Below are 21,953 nucleotides of genomic sequence, written 5' to 3' on the forward strand. Positions count from 1 at the left end.
CAGGTTAGGGAAATGGTTATTATTATTAATAATAATAATATTCACAATTACTTTGAAATAAGACTATAAACACCTGATGCAGTGCGACTGCAAGCTACCTATGAATGAAGGAGAACATGCAGCACTTGTCTGTAACAGTCATTCCACAGCAGCTGAGCAGGTGGTAGCAATGAACATATCGACAGAGTCTGCCTATGAATCTTGAATGAAAGTTGCCATTATCAGGGTATTCCATTTTAGGCAAAAATCTGGCTCTTTTCAGAGAGGGGAGAGTGCTTTTAAACCATGGCTGACTTGCTATGAAGAACCAGCCATCTCCCACAGATTTAATTTAACAGCGTCTCCTCCTTAGCATGAACAATATTTATGGCACAGTGGTACTTTGGTTCCCAAACGCTGAAAACCCAGAAGTAAGTGTTCCGGTTTTCGAACATTTTTCGGAAGCCAAAGGTCCGATGCGGCTGTCAGCTATTGTTTCCGGGGCACCTGCCCCAATCAGAAGCTGCGCCTTGGTTTTCGAATTACAGGTGGGTAGCCGTGTTGGTCTGCCATAGTCAAAACAAAATCGAAAATTCTTTCTAGTAGCACCTTAGAGACCAACTGAGTTTGTTCCTGGTATGAGCTTTCGTATCTGAAGAAGTGTGCATGCACACGAAAGCTCATACCAGGAACAAACTCAGTTGGTCTCTAAGGTGCTACTAGAAAGAATTTTCGATTTTGTTTTGGTTTTCGAACATTTCAGAAGTCAGACCAACTTCTGGAACAGATTAAGTTTGGCGCTTTTGTTATTGCTATTTATTTTGCGTTTTTGTTTTTGAGGCTTTTTCGGTTAATTTGTTTTTGTGACTGTGTGGAACGCAGTTCAGCTACTGATTGATTGATCGTGCCACTGCGGAAATGGATAAAAGCCCCCCATCCAAACAATGACTATAATCAGTACAGGTAAGAAAATGATAATAATTTTAGTTTTTATCATCTACAATACTGTCTTATTTATTTTATAGTACAGTACATTGATTATTGCTTTCATTTTATGGATCAGTAGTCTCGGTAGGTAGTAAAATTCATGTTAAGTTGCTGTTTTAGGGGTTGTTTTTAAAAGTCTGGAATGGATTAATCCGTTTTGCATTACTTTCTATGGGAAAGCGCACCTTGGTTTTGGAACGCTTTGGTTTTGGAACGGACTTCCGGAACGGATTAAGTTTGAGAACCAAGGGACCACTGTATTTATAGGGGGAACCTCCCGCAAACAGAGGACTGAGCATGCTCAGTGAGCCCAGAATTTCGATTGGCTGATGGGGAGTTAGGGTAACTAGGATGAAATAGCCCAGAAGGAGGTCATAGCAGGTGAACACTGAACAGGAACTTTCCATGCTACACCATTTTTAATGCAGATCCAAATCACTCAATCTAAAAATCTACCAACCTTCTACCTTGTGATCCCTCCACCCACCCCCACTGCTGCCGTGAGCCACACACTATATAACTTGTCATCCTGAGGAGTCCACAGTTTTCTGGGTGATAAACTGCAAACGGAGGTTGCGACCCTCATGAAATAATCACAGAGGGATTTCTCTGACACCGCAAAAGCCCTCCGAGGCTATTATGATTAATCTCTGGTTCTTATTAAAAGCCCCCTTTGCGAACGAGGCTGGGGTCTAGTGTTATTGCCCTATTGGATTACAGAAAGAAAGAGAAAACACTGTTTATATGAACTACTCAGTTTGGGCAGATTAATTTGCCACGTTGGTGCCAAGCAGCCAACATAAAGCAGCCAGCTCTCCACAAGAGTTATTCGTGTTATTTTTAGTTGAAAATTCGGAAGTCTCACCTTCAAACGCAAATGGAATCAAGTTTCCCTCCCACCTCTACTTTTTGAGAAAACTTATTTTGATGGAAGAATGGAGGTGTCCTAACCACAGAGAGAGAGAGAGAGAGACAAACTTCGTTGGAGATTCATTCCCCGTGTGCAGTCATGGGTTTGTTGTCTATCGCATGCCTGGGTGTGTGTTTGTCTTACTGGGTGTGTGTTTGTCTTACTGTGTTGCCTGAAGTGGGACTACTGTCCTTTGTTCCCTCTCTTTGCTATCTGGTGCTAGAGAGAGAGGGAGCCATGTTGCAGTGCTCCGTGTGTGTTTGTATGTAAATAAAGTAGATTAGCCACAATGCTGAGTTTCTGTGGTCTGTCACGCAAGCTGAGCAAACCTCTGGGAATCCCTAAGTGCGATGATGGCAGAAGATATCAGTCGCTGTGATGTTCGGGCTGAGGAATGCTTGAGAAGCTCCCAAACAATCATCCAGGAGGGAGGGAACACGCCAGTCGGTCATGTGTCTCTGCCAAGGTCCTACTCACGAGTAGGACGTTTCCTGACACCCTGAGGGTATGAGCTGTTTGACAGTGCAACAGATTCCTCCAGAAAGTGGTGGAGTCTCCTTCATTGGAGGCTTTTAAATAGAGGCTAGATGCTCCCCCTGTTGCCCTTGCATTGTACTAGCTGATTGTTGGGATCCCTACGATTCTATGATTCTTGGATTCTTGCCTTTTTCTTAATTTTCAAAAGTACAGTGGTAACTTGGTTCCCAGACTTAACCCATTATGGAGGTCTGTTCCAAAACCAAAGTGTTCCAAAACCAAGGTGCGCTTTCCCATAGAAAGTAATGCAAAACGGATTAATCCATTCCGGACTTTTGATCCATAAAATGAAAGCAGTAAACAATGTACTGCAGTCACACAACCCATCAACCAGTGGCAGAACTGGGTTCCATGCAGTCACAAAAACAAAACAAAAAAGAGCCCCCAAAACAAAAATGCAAAATAAATAGCAAAAGCAGACAGACCTCAGCGTAACACTCAAAACGGAAGCATGGCCCTCAAAACGGAGCATGTTTGTCTTTTGAAAAACATTCGCAAACCCAGAACACTTACTTCCGGGTTTGCAGTGTTTGGGTTCCAAGTTGTTTGAGTACCAAGACACCACTGTACAGTCACACCCCGGGTTGCGGACGTTCGAGTTAAGAACACCCGCAACCCAGAAGCCTTTCCGGAGTGTGCGCAACCTGCGTGGGACCCCCGGATGCGCAGAACGCTTCTGCGCACTTCGCGCATGCGCATAAGCGCTCAAATCGCACTACTACCGAGTTTTTTTTCTTGGGGGGGGCATTCGTGTTAAGCACGCCCGTGTTACACGGGGTACCACTGTAATTCAAAGCAACTTACAGCAATAAATATGGAACACGTGCATTAAAAGCAGTATAAAGAAATTATAAAACATATTCGTGTTTTTAAAAGGCAGGATGAAAGCATCCCACCCACAGGAGGAGTGCCCAGATAATTTAAAACTAAAGGCCTGGCAGTAAAGAAATGCTTTAGCTATGTTCCCACCAATCTTTACTGCATCCCCACCCATCAAATGTGATTTGCCATTTCTTTTGACGTTCAGACACCAGGTTTTTTCTGTCGGATTGAGGCCACCCACTCCCTTGCCATTGCATTTCTCTCCCTTCCCTGATCAGCCACCTCTTCGCACATTAATTTTTTTGGGTCCTGTCCTTTATTCGAGGCCCTTGGGGTGCTGTGATGGCTCCCTTGCCAAGTTATCCTCAGGAATAAGGTGGGAAAGGGGAATGTTGAGCTCAGGGCTTCCATGGTTGAACAAGTCCCTCTTTCTTTATCTGAACCACCTACTGTTTAAAAATCTCTAACAGAAATACAACACGAAGTCGAGAAAGCAGGAGCATAAAAACAGAGGTGCATTTCTTTTTCCTTTTAAAAAAAGTATGATAAAAATAGGAAATCGGTGATAAAAGGCTCCGATCTTATGGGCCAGGGAAAACCTGGAAATGAAGATATGTTACACAAAGGACCCTGAGTGAGATGTACTCATCACTCAAAATTCAGGAAGTCCAACTCCGGCTCTCCAGATGTTTTGAGACTATAATTCCCACCATCCCTGACCACTGGTCCTGTTAGCTAGGGGTGATGGGAATTGTAGTTCCAAAACATCTGGAGGGCCAGAGTTTGCCTATGCCTGGTCTACCTGGTCCAGCATCCGGTTCTCACAGTGGCCAACCAGATGCCTCAATGAGAAACCAGCAAGCAGGATCCAAGCCCAAGTGCCCTCTCCCCTCCCGTGGTCTCCAGCAACTGGTATTGAGAATCAATGCTGCCTCTGACTGTGGAGTCAGTCATGGCTAGTATCCTTTGATGGTCCATGAATGTGTTTAGTCTCCTTTCAAAACCATCTAGGGTGGTGGTCTTCATTGCCTCCTGTGGGAGTGAGTTCCAAAGATCAACAAGGCACTGCACAAAGCACCCTGACAATGGAATGGTGCGCTGTGAAGGGAACAAAACACCAAGGCAGTAAAGGACCAGAGCCAAGAACTGAGAGATACAGAAACAACAGAAACCGGACGCTGGATGGAGAAAACCAAGCAGCAGCGGAGCACAGGAGCATAGGAAGCTTCCTCATTCTGATTCAGACCAAAGGCCCATCTAGCTCAGCATTGTCCACACTGACTTGCAGAGGCTCTCCAGGTGTTCAGACCAGGGTCCTTCCCGGTCCTACCTGGAGATACCACCGGAGGTTGAATCTGGGACCGTCCGCATACAAGGTAGATCATAGAATCATAGAATCATAGAGTTGGAAAAGATCACAAGGGCCATCCAGTCCAACCCCCTGCCAAGCAGGAAACACCACCAAAGCATTCCTGACAGATGGCTGTCAAGCCTCCGCTTCAAGACCTCCAAAGAAGGAGACTCCACCACACTCCTTGGCAGCAAATTCCACTGTCCAACAGCTCTCACTGTCAGGAAGTTCTTCCTAATGTTTAGGTGGAATCTTCTTTCTTGTAGTTTGAATCCATTGCCCCGTGTCCGCTTCTCTGGAGCAGCAGAAAACAACCTTTCACCCTCCTGTATATGACATCCTTTTATATATTTGAACATGGCTATCATATCCCCCCTTAACCTTCTCTGCTCCAGGCTAAACATACCCAGCTCCCTAAGCCGTTCCTCATAAGGCATCGTTTCCAGGCCTTTGACCATGTTCTGCTAAGGAACTATGGGCTTCTCTCGTGCATGCCCAGACTGCAAGGGGATTCTGAGGATGAATTCCCCCTTTAGCAGTTGTGCACCTGTGCAGACTGTGACCCACCAAGCCCAACCACAGCTTACGAGCCATGCATGATAGCCAGCTCGCTGGATCGTCACCTGGTCGTGGCGAGTGGGCTTCCACGTTCCTATGACCCTTGTGAGTGAAGCCTTTCAGAGTCTTGTACTCCCAGGTGGGTCAACCAAGGCGGTAAGGTCAAAGAGGAGGAGCTAGACACAGAATGATGCAAGAAGTCCTCAACGGCAGAACAGGCGGATGATAACAAGTGTTATGTTACGGCTGTGAAGGCGGATGAAGGCTGCAGCAGATAAGAATCTACCGGTCGTCATGATTACTCATGCCATTGGAACAGAGCCTTACTGCGAAGACTGTGCGTTGGTCAGCGTGCCCTGATCTACACACATAAAACAAATCCACGCACAGGCGTCTTCCAAAAATCCAACCCAAACCCAAACCTCCAAAGTCCCATGGCTATCTGCAAATGGTAACGGGGGGCAGGATTGTGAAATCTGGAAGCCCCTAGTCATGAACCAGCCCATAGTCTGCCTCCCTTTTTCCCTGGCTGGAATACCACGCCCAGTGGGGTCACCACCTAGCGGTCGTAAAAGAAGGACGTGTGGATCCAGAATTGGCCTCCACAGTCATTTACAGACTCACTGTTAAAACTGTGTTTATGGAAGATAATCATACCCGGCTATGAGTGATTGTCGAAGAAGAAGAAGAAGAAGAAGAAGAAGAAGAAGAAGAAGAAGTGGAGGAAGACCAGCTAGTTCAGAACACCTCCTCCAATGGTTTGACGTTACCCCTGATATCACACTCTTCCACTGTCTCTTGAGACAGACGGATGCCAACATTGTGTTTGGCATGGTGGATCACACATGGGAAGAAGCCTGGTCCGCAGTGATTAACCAAGAGTCCTAATAAGAACCATATTCTCCTGACGATTGCCATATTTTGAAGAGAAAAAAGAGGGCACATTTTCCAGCACCTGGGGCAGAAGGGGGAGATGGTGCAGAAGTGGGCATATTCTACAATGTCCCTTCATAATATACAAAAACGAGAACCTGGTCCTTTCCTGCATCATGCAAAACCCACACAGTATGTATATGTTTTGCACTTGGTTGTCTAGTACCACACAGGCAACATGAAAAGTAGCCCGCTTCTGTTACCCCTAGACATTTTGGCAAATTCAAAAAATCTGCCTGGACAGAAATTTAACCCCTGAAAAAGAGGGCACGTTCTGGGAAAAGAGGAAGAATGGCGACCCTAGATGAAATGCCAAGTGTGAATGAAGCTTGCTTGGAGAGGCGGCAGTTGTTCGTAAAGGACCATCCTGGGTGCTAGCAGAACTCTGGGCCAATGGCCTGTCTCCTCTGTAAGCAGGCAGGAGCTGACATCTGTCCCCGGTGCAAAGACAGCTTTTAAAAATAGCACAACTATTTCTTTCTGAATTACCTTCTACATGTGTGCCGTGCTAAAAATAGCTGTTGTTTCTAAAGAACTGTACTAAGAATAACTGAAGTTAGGTCAGGAAACAGTAGAAAATGAACTCCTCAGACAGAGACCTTTTCATCCCAATGAAAAAACTAGTTTGAAGAAAAATGTCTTCGTCTGTTTCCGGAAAGTCTCAAAGTGTCACCTGTGATATCCTGGTGCTGCAATGCTGCGCAACAGAACGGGGCACCCATGTTAAAAGCCTTGCTCTACGGGCCTCGGGTATTTGGGGGACCCCCAAGGAGAAAAAGAAAACAATCAGCTGGTTCCTCCAGTTACCTGGTCCTGAGATAGAAAATTTTGTTGTTGTTGTTCAGTCGTTCAGTCATGTCCGACTCTTCGTGACCCCATGGACCAGAGCACGCCAGGCACCCCTATCCTCCACTGCCAAACTCATGCCAGTCGCTTCGAGAACACTGTCCAACCATCTCGTCCTCTGTCGTCCCCTTCTCCTTGTGCCCTCCATCTTTCCCAACATCAGGGTCTTTTCCAGGGAGTCTTCTCTTCTCATGAGGTGGCCAAAGTACTGGAGCCTCAACTTCAGGATCTGCCCTTCCAGTGATCACTCAGGGCTGATTTCTTTAAGGATGGATAGGTTTGATCTTCTTGCAGTCCATGGGACTCTCAAGAGTCTCTTCCAGCACCAGAATTCAAAAGATAAAACTAATACATACACACAAACATGGAATCATAGTCTTGTAGAGTTGGAAGGGACACCAAGGGTCATCGAGTCCAACCCCTGCAATGCAGGAATCTTTTGCCCCATGTGTATACACATTCTATCAGGCTGCCTTGGTGGGATCGATAGGAAGGAGAAGGCTCATTTCATCAGCTTTGCTGGAGGCCCTGCTCCACCAGGCACCTCCTGCCCCAAATTGTCCCAGCTGGTCAGAATAAGAACTGTTTAGAAATTGATGCCTGAGTTCCGATTTTTATTTTCCTCATCTCTCCCTGTCCCTATTCCCTTGTGTCTCATGGCTTCGGCTTACTACTATTACTACTACTACTACTACTACTACTGCTACTACTGCTAGCACAACCACCATTCTAGAAAAAGGGGTGCTGGAACTCTCCCTTGTTCTCTTATAGTGGCCATGGCGCCCACCTGAGAGGAGCCGGAACTGAGTGCGAGAGAGTTCTGGCTGAAGAAAAGCCCATATTATGATCACTGTAAGCCTGCAGGTAGGGATTGCCTTATTTTGCCTGTTTGTAAGTTACTCTGTCCACCCTTTTGGCTGGACAGTGGGGCACAAATGCTCTAAAAAAATAACCAGAACAAATAAATAAACATAAGGAAGGCCTTCTACGTACGTTACTACCCAAACCTTGAAGCCCAGCAGCAGAGGGGCAGCCAGTGCAAATAATAATAATAATAACAATAACAATAATAATAATAATAATAACAATAATAATAATAATAATAATTTTATTATTTATACCCCGCCCGTCTGGATGGGTTTTCCCAGCCACTCTGGGCAGCTCCCAACAGCCTACAAAGGTGCCATATCCTGTGGCAATTTGCCCCCAGAGGCCATCGAGCTTCCACGTTCTGCACTAGCTGGACCCACCTCAAGAGTAGCCCCACACAGATGCACTTTGCATGAATCCGCATCTTCCAGCCAGTAAGCCCAGTTCCAATGCCATTCCATGCGTCTTCCACAGAACATTTCAACCCTAAAGAGTCGCGCGGAATTTGAGCTGTCTCCATCAGAGGCACGGAGACCCAGATCTCACAGCAATTCAAAACTACGCAGGCAAAGAAGACCCCCTCTCATTGCCACAGAAGGTCGCTGGTGGCTTTTGTCGAGATTTCACAACTATGACTAGTTGCATATTGCAGAGTGCGCGCAGTATTCCAGGAAGCATAAACAGTTGTATGTTGCGTATTATGAAGCAGGAACAAGACGTTGCGACTAGTAACTTGGTTAAACTAAAGACTTTTATTAGCAAGTTATTATATTCAGAAATACAGACACGGATCATAAACTCTCTCTCTCACTAACCACGATCTCACCAACCAGCCTCCATTTACACTACCAGCACCAACAGAGGAAGTCATGAGTCATTATGCCTTTACGGATAATATTAAATAGTGGGTGGACACAGCAGACGACACAGTGATTCTCCAAGCAGCTCTCGTTTATTCTCAAGCTGGAACAGGACTGAACTGAAGGGCTCGGCAGCCTGCTTATATAGAACTCAGCTACAAGCAACAGTAACAACTTTCTGTAGTTACCCAATCCCTGAACGTCACTTTTCAATCCCTCATTTGCATGTGCGGACCTGAGTGAGAACTGCAGCAGAATGAACTATACACACACACACACACACACACACCCCTAGTGGCCTAGCGTGAGAACTTCAATACATAACAGATAACCCTGTCCAATAGCAGACCTGTTTCCAGGGCCCCATATATCCGGGCAGATTAGTTCTCAGCCCAGACTTCTTGGCTTCCAGCCAACCCTTAATGGCCACTGCTATGTAGCTGCAACTCAGAAACGTAGTAAAAAAAACCCAACAGCTCTTACCTCGGACGATGATGTTGGTGGACTTCTTTGCTGGGTTCCCCACGTTGTTGTTGGCGATGCAGCTGTAGGTGCCGTCGTCGTCAGAGGTGATGGCCGGGATGGTCAGTGTCCCCCCTTTCAGGACGGTCTTCTCAGGCAGGGCTCCCACCGACCGGACCCAGGTGAGGGTCGGGAGGGGCTCCCCGCCTGTTGTGATGCACACCAAGGTGATGGCCTCCCCAGGATTGACCACGATGGGGTCGTCCACCAAGAGCTTGATCGAAGGGGATGCTGTGGAAAGAGGACCAAGGGGCAAGTCGGTCAGGGTTCGAGGTCACCACCAAGAAGGATGATAAGAACATCAGGAGCATTTTGGGAATTATGGGGACAGACGTGCCTAAATTGTATGGGAATTTATTTATATATGCGACTACAGCAGCAAGAATGCTACTTGCCCCCAAATGGAAAGAAGCAGAAGTCCCAGCGAAGGAAGAACGGATACAAAAACTTACGGAGTATTCAGAAATGGCGGAACTTACCGGAAGAATACGAAATCAAGATAACAAACAAATAAATAGCAAAAACAGACAGACCTCAGCGTAACACTCAAAACGGAAGCGTAACACTCAAAATGGAGCACGTTTGGCTTCAAAAAAACATTCGCAAACCGGAACACTTACTTCCAGGTTTGCAGTGTTTGGGTCCCAAGTACCAAGGCATTTGAGAACCAAGGGGCCACTGTACACAAGATTGTTTAAGGATATTGATTAGGGGATCTATTTTCACTGTTTTAATAGCACAAAGCGCAAGACCTCGAGGACTGCCTCTCCCAAATGAACTACCCGGACCCCAATATCACCTTCTGAGGTCCTCCTTCATGTGCCTCCTCCGTGAGAACAGGACATTCTGATTTTCATCGGAGAAATGTTGGAGGGTATGCAAGAGGTCCGGAGGGTGGCAACATGAGAACAGAGTCTTTTGTGCAGTGGCTCCCTGTTTCTGCAATGCTCTCCCCTGGGAGGTTCACCTGGAGCCTTCATTATACACCTTGCGGCACCAGGTGAAAATGGTCCTCTTCAACCAGGCCTTGGGCTGATTGACATCTGATGCCCATTTAAATGTGTATTTTGTGCTTTTGATATGGTAATTTTATGTTGTGACCGCCTAATAATAATAATATACAGTGGTACCTCGGTTTTCAGGCTTCTCGGAAGCCGAACATTTCGGTTTTTGAACGCTGAAAACCTGGAAGTACTGTATTTTCCCGTGTATAACATGCCCTCCTGTAAAAGACGAACCCTATTTTTGGGTTACAGGTTATTAGCCGTGTTGGTCTGCCATAGTCAAAACGAAATAAAATAAAAAAAATTCCTTCCAGTAGCACCTTAGAGACCAACCAAGTTTGTTCCTGGTATGAGCTTTCGTGTGCATGCACACTTCTTCAGATACTTTTTCAGATACTTCTTCAGATATTTTTGGGGACACCAAATTTAGAAAATGGGGGGAGATTGCCCAGGGTTTTGGAGCTTTTCGGGGGGGGGGGGTGCCAGGAAGCACACCTCACCAAAGCCACCTGTCGCCTGACCAATTGCCGCCGCAGCAGCCAATCGTGAGCAAGCCTTGCCGCAGCCACCAATCACCCGCCCAATCGCCACTGACAATCTCCTGCTCACAGCTGTCACCAATCGCCCGTCCCCCCTCTGCACTATCCCTGTATAAGATGACCACATTTTTAAAAACCCACATTGTCTTATACATGGAAAAATACGGTAATTGCTTCTGTTTATTAACATGAACCAGAAGTTGAACAGCTTCCATTGTGTTTTTTTCTCAATTGAATTTGCAGGACGCCCTTTGTACCTCAATTTTCAAGTGTTTTGGAAGCCAAACGGTCTTCTGGAACAGATTGTGTTCAAAAACCGAGGTACCACTGTACCAGGAATGCTTACAGCATCCCTGTAAGGTTGGACTTTGTCACCTTGCCGACAAAGGTATGTATAGTTAAAGCTATGGTTTTCCCAGTAGCAATGTATGGCAGTGAGAGCTGGACCATAAAGAAAACTGGTCGCTGAAGACTTGATGCTTTTGCATTATGGTGCTGGAGGAGACTCTTGAGAGTCCCATGGACTGCAAGAAGATCAAACCTATCCATTCTGAAGGAAATCAGCCCTGAGTGCTCACTGGAAGGACAGATTCTGAAGTTGAGGCTCCAGTACTTTGGCCACCTCATGAGAAGAGGAGACTCCCTGGAAAAGACCCTGATGTTGGGAAAGATGGAGGGCACAAGGAGAAGGGGACGACAGAGGATGAGATGGTTGGACAGTGTTCTCGAAGCGACTGGCATGAGTCTGGCCAAACTGCGGGAGGCAGTGGAAGACAGGAGTGCCTGGCGTGCTCTGGTCCATGGGGTTGTGAAGAGTCAGACACAACTGAACAACTAAATAACAACAACAAGAAGGTTGGACTCCTTCGGAAGGTGGTGAACTCTCCTTCGTTGGAGATTTTCTAGGTTGGATGGCCATCTGTCAGGGATTCTTTAGCCTGCATTGCAGGGGGTTGGACTAGATGACCCTGGGGACCCCTTCCAAGTCTACCACTCTATGATTCTAGGATGCTCGACTCTATAATAAATAAATAATAAAGAAACAATTTATTATTTATACCCCGCCCATCTGGCCTTGGCTCTGCTGCAGCAGGGAAACCCTGATGTTCTTTGGCTCCGGGCTCCCATCCTCACCCCTGGCTCTGACTTTCAGAGGACGGGCGCAATGAACCCAAGGCATCAGGGAACCAGCCGCTTTGTAAAACGACGGCATATTGCAGCCGGTGATGCTCTGTGGTGTCTCCTGATCCCCAAGCGAAAGGCTGGGTCTTTTATAAATGCCGGCAGTAATTGTCTCAGACTCCAAGGCAGCTGAGAGGGCAATGGGCCATTGGTCCTCTAGCGCATGGTGTCCAGCGAGAAGCACATCAGGCAAAGTCTGCCTGGCACTATGCACAGACCCTGCCCAGAGGTTTGAGACTATGCCATGGCAGAGCTGACAGGGTTACTGAGCATCAATCAAAAGCAGAGGGGAGGGGGCATCGCACCAGCTATATAGGAACAAATCTGTTTCTGGTCCATGCTACTGTGTAGACAGGCAGCATTGTATAGTGCTTAGGGCAGGGGTGAGCAAACTTTTTCAGCAGGGGACTGGTCCACTGTCCCTTAGACATTGTGGGGGGCCAGACTATATTTTGAAGGGGAAAAGTGAACAAATTTCTATGCGCCACAAATAACTCACAGAAAGTGAGGAAGAATTAAAGAACCTTTTAATGAGGGTGAAAGAGGAGAGCGCAAAATATGGTCTGAAGCTCAACATCAAAAAAACCAAGATCATGGCCCCTGGTCCCATCACCTCCGGGCAAATAGAAGGGGAAGAAATGGAGGCAGTGAGAGATGGTGACAGCAGTCACGAAATTAAAAGACGCCTGCTTCTTGGGAGAAAAGCAATGACAAACCTAGACAGCATCTTAAAAAGCAAAGACATCACCTTGCCAACAAAGGTCCGTATAGTTAAAGCTATGGTTTTCCCAGTAGTAATGTATGGAAGTGAGAGCTGGACCATCAAGAAGACTGATCGCCGGAGAAGTGATGCTTTTGAATTATGGTGCTAGAGGAGACTCCTGAGAGTCCCATGGACTACAAGAAGATCAAACTTATCCATCCTTAAAGAAATCAGCCCTGAATGCTCATTGGAAGGACAGATCCTGAAGCTGAGGCTCCAGTACTTTGGCCACCTCATGAGAAGAGAAGACTCCCTGGAAAAGACCCTGATGTTGGGAAAGATGGAGGGCACAAGGAGAAGGGGACGACAGAGGATGAGATGGTTGGACGGTGTTCTCGAAGCGACTGGCATAAGTTTGGCCAAACTGCGGGAGGCAGTGAAAGATAGGGGTGCCTGGCGTGCTCTGGTCCATGGGGTCACCAAGAGTCGGAAGAAGAAGAAGAAGAAGAAGAAGAAGAAGAAGAAGAAGAAGAAGAAGAAGAAGAAGAGTTTGGATTTGGTATCCCGCTTTATCACTTCCTGAAGGAGTCTCAAAGCGGCTCACATTCTCCTTTCCCTTCCTCCCCCACAACAAACACTCGGTGAGGACACGACTAAATGACTAAATAACAACTCTCAGCACCCTAAACAAAGTTTAGTTCCCTGAAGTCTTTGGGGGAAGCCCAGAAGATCTCTGGAAATGGCACCAGATCATGTTAAATGCCTGGTGTGGATGGGGCCTCAGTTTATGGCAGCTTCCTGGGTCCCTATTCTCCCTCCCAGCCTACAGAGGAAGCAGACAGAAACACCTCACTGAAATGATTGTAAAAGCATATCCTCTTCACCAGGACAGAGTTAACCTGTGGAACTCATTCCTCTAGGAGGCGGTGATGGCCACTCCTGGCACCATCTCTGGGGGGTGTCACCCATAAAATGTTGATTGTGGGTGCCTGGCCTTCTCCCTTGCTGCCGCCCTCTGTCTTACCTGCCAGACTCTCCCAAGACCGCAACCGGCCCCGTCCGGCTCTCCCACAACCACGGAAGGCCCCCTTGGGCATCCCTGTGGCCACGGCGGGTACCATGCCACCTTCGCCTACCGTGTGATGCCATGCGCGTGTCCCGGGCACCCACAGAATGGGGCAGAACCTGGCGCGTCTGGTGGCCACCAGCTTGGATGGTTTTAGAAGAGGATTAGACAAATGAATGGAGGAGGAGTGGTCTCTCGGCGGCTGCTAGCCTTGAAAACCACAGGAGGGGACAGTTGCCGTGGGAATAGGATACTGGAATAAATAGGCTATGGACCTGATGTGTCGCTCCAGAAATGGGCTGTGCCCACTGCACCCTTCCAGCCACTGCCAACCATCCCTCTTTCCCTTATTGCTTGTTGGCCATCTGTAATTTGCTGTTTCAAGCCTCCTCCTCGAGGCTAATGCCATCCCATTTTATCACTCCGTTCTGCTTATTAGAGGGGCTGTTTTCCTTATCGGGGGATTACAGGCATCTTCGGAGCCAGGCAAGTTGTTGTTCTGCCTACTAAAGGAATAATTTATATATTGCAACGCGCGCACAGAGACATGCATACACTCCTCAACCCAGATAATTCCTTAATATGTTGACATTGAAAAGAATTTCTCTCCCTCTCTCTCTCTAAAAAAAAGAAAAAGCATTAGACAAAACAGGCTGACACTTAATGGCGAGATTAAGAGTCGAGGCACCCCTTTCAGCCTGGACCTTAGGAGAGAAGATAAAAGGGCAGCTTATGACATGATTTCATTACACAGCGCCACACCGCTAAGGCAGGAAGATTGCAGGGGATCATCCTCCCTTAAGGAACCCATCAGCATCTCACATCCGCATTGTGCTCTTCGCCACGAGGGCCGCTGCAATCTCAGTCGAGAGGTGGGCTTAATCCACCCGCCATGCCTTTGCAAAATGAGCATGAAGTCATCGCCGGAGCAGCAGCTGAGCATCGCAGGGCTCGCAGGGGCCAGGAAGGTCAAAAACCCTGCCTGACTTGGACCCAGCTGATCATCGGAAGCCCTGCTGCCTCCGACCAAGGAGGAGGAGCACAGTAGCCTGTGTAGCATAGCAGTCAAAGTGTTGGGCTAGAACAGGGGTCAGCAACCTAAGGCCCATGGGCCATAAGCGGCCCACGGGGGTCGTTGAACCGGCCCACGAGCCGCCCCTGAACTGAGCTGCCCGCTTGGTGAGCCTCCTTGCGCGGTGCTAAACTGGCGCAGCGTGGTGCGGGGGATCGCTTTTGTGCCAGTGGAAATCACATCAACACATGCGCAGATGCCGAAAATCATGTCTGCGCAGACGCAGATCCCGAAAATCACGGGTGCGCTCGCGCTCACGCACGTACGCGTTCTGGCCCATGGAGGGATCTCCGCTGGAGTGAACCGGCCCAGGCGAGGTAAACTTGCCGACCACTGGACTAAAACCTGGGGGACCAGGGTTCAAATCCTCCCTCAGTCAGGGACCTTGGGCCCGTCCCTGGGATGAAATGAGGAGTGCAAGAACTGTGTTCACCACCTCAAGATCCTTGGAGAAAAGGATAGGATAGAAATGCTACTACTACTACTACTACTACTACTACTATTATTATTATTATTATTATTATTATTATTCTGATGGTGATGGTGACGACGATGATGCATAGAGAGTAGAGAGAGGTGTAGAACATATCATGGTCCTTTGGGGGTAGTCTGTCCACCTTTGGTCCCCACGTTGCACTCAGCTCTCACCTGTGGCTCCTAGAAGCTGTCCACATGCAACAGCAGCCACAATCCTGTGAAGCAGCTTTGGCTGACTGGCTGAACCAGGTGAGGGGAGTCGATGGCTCTCAAACCCTCAGCGAGTTTGAGACTTCCCCTGCATGCGAAGACAGGCTGCGGCAAACTGAGTGGATGAGACCCAAAGTGGGTCCAGCTGTCAAGAAGGAGTGTGGTGGCCTGGGAGTCAGACTCAGATGCTGATGAGGGATCTCAGTCTGCACAGGATTCCCCACCTCCAGAACTAGCTGAGCCAGGCCAGGGCTTCAGCCTGAAGAGTCCTCCCCTGTGCTGGGTCCTCAGGTGCAGGCATCAGCGGAGTCTGCTCTGGTCTCTGATGGGGTGGAGGACCCATTGCCTGCAGGTGCTCCACTCCCAGCCCCAGAGGTTCAGGGCAGAGAGGCAAAGGGAGCTAAGTGCTTACAGGAGGGGTGCTCACCTCCAGGTCCGGAGGAGAGGTGAGTCTCCAGAGGATCGGGGCCACCCTAAGCATAGGGCCAGATAAAAGCCAGCCAGCTCCAGCCCCAAGTTGTGCGAGCAGCATAGTTGCTAACATGCTTCTGACTGTAACCCTGTTTCTGCTCCTGCCCTGTTCCCTGCCCTGCTCCCTGCCGGACTGACCCCATTGGACTCCTGGACTTAGGATTGGACTAGACCTTGCTTTACGGACAAAGCCCTGGGGGCCAGCACAAGGAGATTTCTGCACCTGCTGTACAGGGAATCATCAACCTGAGAAGGTAGCCCATGGAGAAGAAGGAAAACTCTGACCCTAAACCTCTGCTGCCTTGTGAGATATCTTCAGGAGAAGAAAAGGCTCAGGAGTAAACCCCACACAAATCCAGAGTGGAGTCCCTAAGACTGTTGCATGGTGCCTTGTATGCCTCCTTCTGGCAACTCTTGCACCTAAGCTGCTGCCAAATGTCATGCTCTCCTTTCCTATGGACTGCATCAGTGAGGCTGGGTCTTGTCATCTGGGCAGCCCAGGACCTCCAGACACACTGCCCAGGCTTGCACCTCAGGGAGGTCACTCCAGCACTACTCATGCAGAGCTTTGACTTCACCCCCAGAGGCGAGCTCCATTGTCTCCCAAGACAGATGTAGGCCAACAACATTATTATTTATTGTGGCTCCTCAGGAGGTCTGTGGAGCTGTTCTGAACACTAGAGGAATTGGGACTTTGGAGCCCTTGGAACAGCCATCAGAGTGGCCCAACCAGATGCCTGTGGGAAACCGGGAAGCAGGATTTGAGCACAAGAGCAACTCTCCCCTCCTGTGGTTTCCAGCAACTGGTATTCAGAAGCATCACCGCCTCCAACTGTGAAGGCAGAGCGGAGCCATCAATAGCCCTCTCCTCCTCCATGAATTTGTCTAATCCTCTTTTAATGCGTGTTGTCTTTGTCCATGGAGAGTCCCATGGACTGCAAGAAGATCAAACCTCTCCATTCTGAAGGAAATCAGCCCTGAGTGCTCACTGGAAGGACAGACCCTGAAGCTGAGGCTCCAAGACTTTGGCCACCTCATGAGAAGAGAAGAAGCTGATGTTGGGAAAGATGGGGAGGGCACAAGGAGAAGAGGACGACAAAGGATGAGATGGTTGGACAGTGTTCTCGAAGCTACCAACATGAGTCTGACCAAACTGCGGGAGGCAGTGGAAGACAGGTGTGCCTGGCATGCTCTGGTCCATGGGGTCACGAAGAGTCGGACATGAATAAACGACTAAACAACAACTTTTAATGCCATCTCGGTTGGTGGCCATCTTGGCCTCCTGTGGGAGGGAGTCCCACCGCTTATCTATGCACTGAGTGAAGAACTACTTTCTTTAATCCGCCCTGAATTTTCCAGTGTTCAGCTTCACTGGCTGTCCACGAGTCCCAGCGCTCCTTGAGAGAGAAGGGAGTCTGCGTCTGAGAGCATCCTTTTCACCACCAAGCACGATGACACAGGTGATGTACAGCCAAGCCCCACAGATAAAATCAAGTGGCCGGTGAATTAGGTGGGTTTAAGTGCACCCAATTACACTTCTGTGTAATGCTGTAAACCTCCATTACATCTGATGCCTTCATGATGAACACACGGGGAGCTGAGGCATCGGCTTAATTGTTTACTTCTGATTAAGGCAGACGACCCGCCGATTAGGAACCCAGCCAGCTGGTGGCCATGTTGCATTGGAAAAATTGGCTTTCAGAAGACACAAAGAAGCAGGGGCGAAGGAAGGCTCTCCGGCACCTGGTACGGGGTTTCGAGGGGCGGGGTGAACCGCCTGGCAGCGCATGTGCTGCACAGCTATGTACGGCGCATGCACGTGTGCCACTATGTATGGTGCATGTGTGGCGTCGGTATGTATGGTGCCGCCTCATGTGAGCCGTATGGATGGCAGCATAATCCTCCGCTCGCGGCTGCAGCAGGGCAGGGCAAACCGCCTGGCAGCACATGCGCAGCACCGCTACGTGCCTTCTTGTCACCCCCTTCAGAAGATGCCTATTGGCCTGATCCTGCAGGCTTTCCTTATATTCTGGTTGTTGGGCTAAGGACCTCTAAGTTCTGCCCCCCTCTCTCAATTTCTGATTTTCAAATGCTGGTGAATAGTGGTTTTCCCCCCATGGATAAAATGTCCAAAGGACAATCACAGTTTTAAGAATTCCATAAAGCATGGGGGAAAGTGATATCAGCAGGATATGGATGCTGGAATAAAATTAATTCCACCCCAATCACCAGTGAATAGTGTGGATTTTACATTATTCGACCGTCAGCTGCTTTCTGGGAGGGGATTGTCATTATTGCTTTGTGATATGAAACAGACTGTTTTTTTCAGAGCTGACTCCCCAACACAGGCATAAATCTCTGAGCCTGAGAATGTCTGGTGCTGGCTCCAGGCCCACAAACAGAGTCACCCCACCTTTGTCAATAGGCTGAGCAAAGCATTCAGACACACCTTCCTTCCTTCCTTCCTTCCTTCCTTCCTTCCTTCCTTCCTTCCTTCCTTCCTTCCTTCCTGAATGTTTTCCCCACTGAAGCTGCATATATTTTCTTGACAATACTGACAAAAGTGTATTTTGTCACACAGCTCAAATGTTTCAGGTGTGGTGAGGGTGCCTGAATCTGCCAGGTCCAGCTCCTCATTTTTCTGACCTAAACTTCAGTTCCACATTGCTTTGCATTTTTTTTTAAAAAAAGAAGTTCCCCTGAAAATTCATCAGGCTTTTAGTGTGCATTTCTCTTCGCGAACACATTAGTATGCAAGTTTGCCTAATGCACAGCGCCTTGCAAAGCAATTTCCTCTAATACAGTGCATTCTTGTATGTTATTTTCGGTAATATGGGCATTTAGATGCACAATTTGCCCCAATATAGACATTTTTATACACATTACTTGGCTGGAGAACTACAGTGATGCAAGATAAGGCACAAAAAGGGAAGAAGAAAGTCCTTCTTCACACGGCGCATATTTAAAACTATGGAACTTGTTCCCCCAGGAGACAGCGATGGCAGCCAACTTGGATGGCTTCAAAACAGGATTGGACCATTTTTGAAAATGCTCGGGGGTGAGCAGGTGTGTGTACCCGCTTTTGTTCCTATTCCGTTCCATGTTTCTGCCACCTGCTGTACCCCACCTGTTGAAAAACGGTAAGATTAATTTCAATTCTCCCCCCCCCCCGCTAGTGGTTACCACTGCGCAAGGGTGAGTATAGATGCGCCAGCTTTAATCAGGAGCGCATAATGCACTCATGTGCTTCAGCCACTTCTAAGGGGAAAGGGGAGAGACCCAAATGGAAAGCGGCGGCAAACCGTGCATGACCAGAAGACCTCCGAACAAATCATGCAGATCGGGAGCAGATTGTTCAGGCAACGGTGCCATTCCCACCCGATTTGATCGCCGGGAACAGGGAGGAAATTGATTGGCAGATCCGGCTTTCCCTACAGGAGGGAATACAAGCAGAATCTCGATTCAAGTTTGGGAGAATGCCAAGAGGCGGGTGAAAGTGCTCAGTGGTCCACATGCTGCCCATCAAAAAAAGAAGAAGCTTTATTTGAGTGACAATTTGCTATTATCATACCGTAGGACTCAGCCGCCGTCAGTACAGAACATACCATCCTAGTTACAAATCTGCAGGTTATCCAGCAACCATGAAACGAACAAGCTATATAAAACAAAACCAGCGGTAAAGAACTAAATTGCAGTGTTGCAGTAAGTTGCCCAGGTTACAGGTGAGTTGAAATTAAATTCTTATCTTTTGTGCATTTAGGATAAAGAAAGCACAATCAGTAATTCCCAACTCTATGTTCCTATGAGTCTGCCTGCCTGTCGGCTGGCCTGCCTGTCTTGGTCTCCATAGAATCATAGAATCCTAGAGTTGGAAGAGACCCCAAGGGCCATCTAGTCCAACCCCCTGCCAAGCAGGAAACACCATCAAAGCATTCCTGACAGATGGCTGTCAAGCCTCCGCTTAAAGACCTCCCAAGAAGGAGACTCCACCACACTCCTTGGCAGCAAATTCCACTGTCCAACAGCTCTTACTGTCAGGAAGTTCTTCCTAATGTTTAGGTGGAATCTTCTTTCTTGTAGTTTGAATCCATTGCCCCATGTCCGCTTCTCTGGAGCAGCAGAAAACAACCTTTCTCCCTCCTCTATAGCAGTGTTTTTCAACCACTGTTCCGCGGCACACTAGTGTGCCGCAAGATGTTGCCTGGTGTGCCGTGGGAAAAATTGAAAAATTACTTTATATATAGTCAATATAGGCACAGAGTTAAATTTTTTAACATTTTCTAATGGTGGTGTGCCTCGTGATTTTTTTCATGAAACAAGTGTGCCTTTGCCCAAAAAAGGTTGAAAAACACTGCTCTATAGGACATCCTTTTATATATTTGAACATGGCTATCATATCACCCCTTCACCTTCTCTTCTCCAGGCTAAACATACCCAGCTCCCTAAGCCGTTCCTCATAAGGCATCGCTTCCAGGCCTTGGACCATTTTGGTTGCCCTCCTCTGGACACGTTCCAGCTTGTCAGTATCCTTCTTGAACTGTGGTGCCCAGAACTGACATACATGATGCTATGATTTACGAAGCCTCCTCCATCATGATGTCTGGTCACTGCTGAGACCATATCCGACATTCTCACCAGCCCCCAGGATGTATCCCTGACCTAAATTTGTGCAACCAGTTTGACTTTCTCCCTCCAGCAGGATTTCTGAGTTTGAGTCCCCATTAACCAAGAGGTAGGGTGTTAAGGGGCTTCTCTGAAGCCCATTCCTCCTAAGAACACCAGAAGAGCCTGATGGATCAGACCATGAGTAGGCAAACTAAGGCCCAATCACCTTCTCAATCTGGCCCACAGACAGTCCGGGAATCAGCATGTTTTTACATGAGTAGAATGTGTCCTTTTATTTAAAATGCATCTCTGGGTTATTTGAAGGCATAGGAATTCATTCATTCCCCCCCCCTTCAAAATATAGTCCGGCCCCCCACAAGGTCTGTTTCAAGGTCTGAGGTATTTCTGTCTGACCCCTGGATCAGACCAATGGCCTATCTTGTCCAACATCTTGATCTCCCAGTGGCTGACCACTGGTCCCCCAACTGATTCTTGGGACACCCAACTTTCTACATCCCCCCATTCAGAGAACCACCCATTTATTCCTACCCTTTCCCCCAATTCCTCATTCATAGAATCCTAGAATCCTAGAGTTGGAAGCGACCACAAGGGCCATCCAGTCCAACCCCCTGCCAAGCAGGAAACACCATCAAAGCATTCCTGACAGATGGCTGTCAAGCCTCCGCTTAAAGACCTCCAAAGGTCACAAGAGGACCTCTGCTTTGACTGCTAAGCTTACTCGGGAGTCTTTGGTGAGGTACTTTGTTGAAAGCTTCTTCAGAGTGAGAGTATGCTGTGTCCAGCGGATCATCTCTATCAATATGCTTGTTGACACTCTCAAAGGACTCGTCTGTGCTTGCACGGGTTGCGATTCGGCACTTATGCGCAAAGTGCGATTTATCGCTTCTGTGCATGCGCGAGTTCCAAAACCCGGAAGTAACGTATCCTAGTACTTCTGGGTTCGGCACGGTGCACAACCCAAAAAATCACAACCTGAAGTAGCCATAACCCAAGGTATAACTGTATTGATGTGATGTTGAATGACAGGCCACTGGCTTGATCCATACTTGAATCCCAATAACTACACTTCTAAGGAAGCTTACAACAACCACAAATGTTGCGGACGCAACTTCACCCAATCCTAGTCATTAGTTATCATACGCCATGTACAGTAATTGTGCATGATAAACAAACAATATAACATACGAATCATTGCATGTAAATACAGTCATACCACGGAAGTCGAACAGAATCTGTTCTGGAAGTCCGTTCAACTTCCAAAACATTCGGAAACCAAGGCGTGGCTTCTGATGGGCTGCAGGAAGCTCCTGCAGCCCATTGGAAGCAGCGTCAGACGTTTGGCTTCCAAAAAACATTCGCAAACTGGAACACTCACTTCCGGGTTTGTGGCATTTGGGAGCCATGATGTTTGACTCGCAAGGCGTTTGG

The 21,953-nt window shown here is 48.0% G+C and overlaps 1 protein-coding gene across 1 annotated transcript in view; it reads right to left on the bottom strand.

Annotated features, from left to right (window-relative positions):
• The window catches only part of MDGA2 (MAM domain containing glycosylphosphatidylinositol anchor 2), a 377,896-nt gene that overhangs the window by 127,777 nt on the left and 228,166 nt on the right, over positions 1-21,953 (bottom strand). The window contains exon 6 of the mRNA XM_033158260.1: positions 9,137-9,406. Coding sequence (XP_033014151.1) covers positions 9,137-9,406 — 270 coding nt within the window. The remainder of the gene's footprint in view (positions 1-9,136; positions 9,407-21,953) is intronic.

The sequence above is a fragment of the Lacerta agilis genome, chromosome 1 (genome assembly GCF_009819535.1).
Source record: "Lacerta agilis isolate rLacAgi1 chromosome 1, rLacAgi1.pri, whole genome shotgun sequence".
Classification (NCBI taxonomy): Eukaryota; Metazoa; Chordata; class Lepidosauria; order Squamata; family Lacertidae; genus Lacerta; species Lacerta agilis.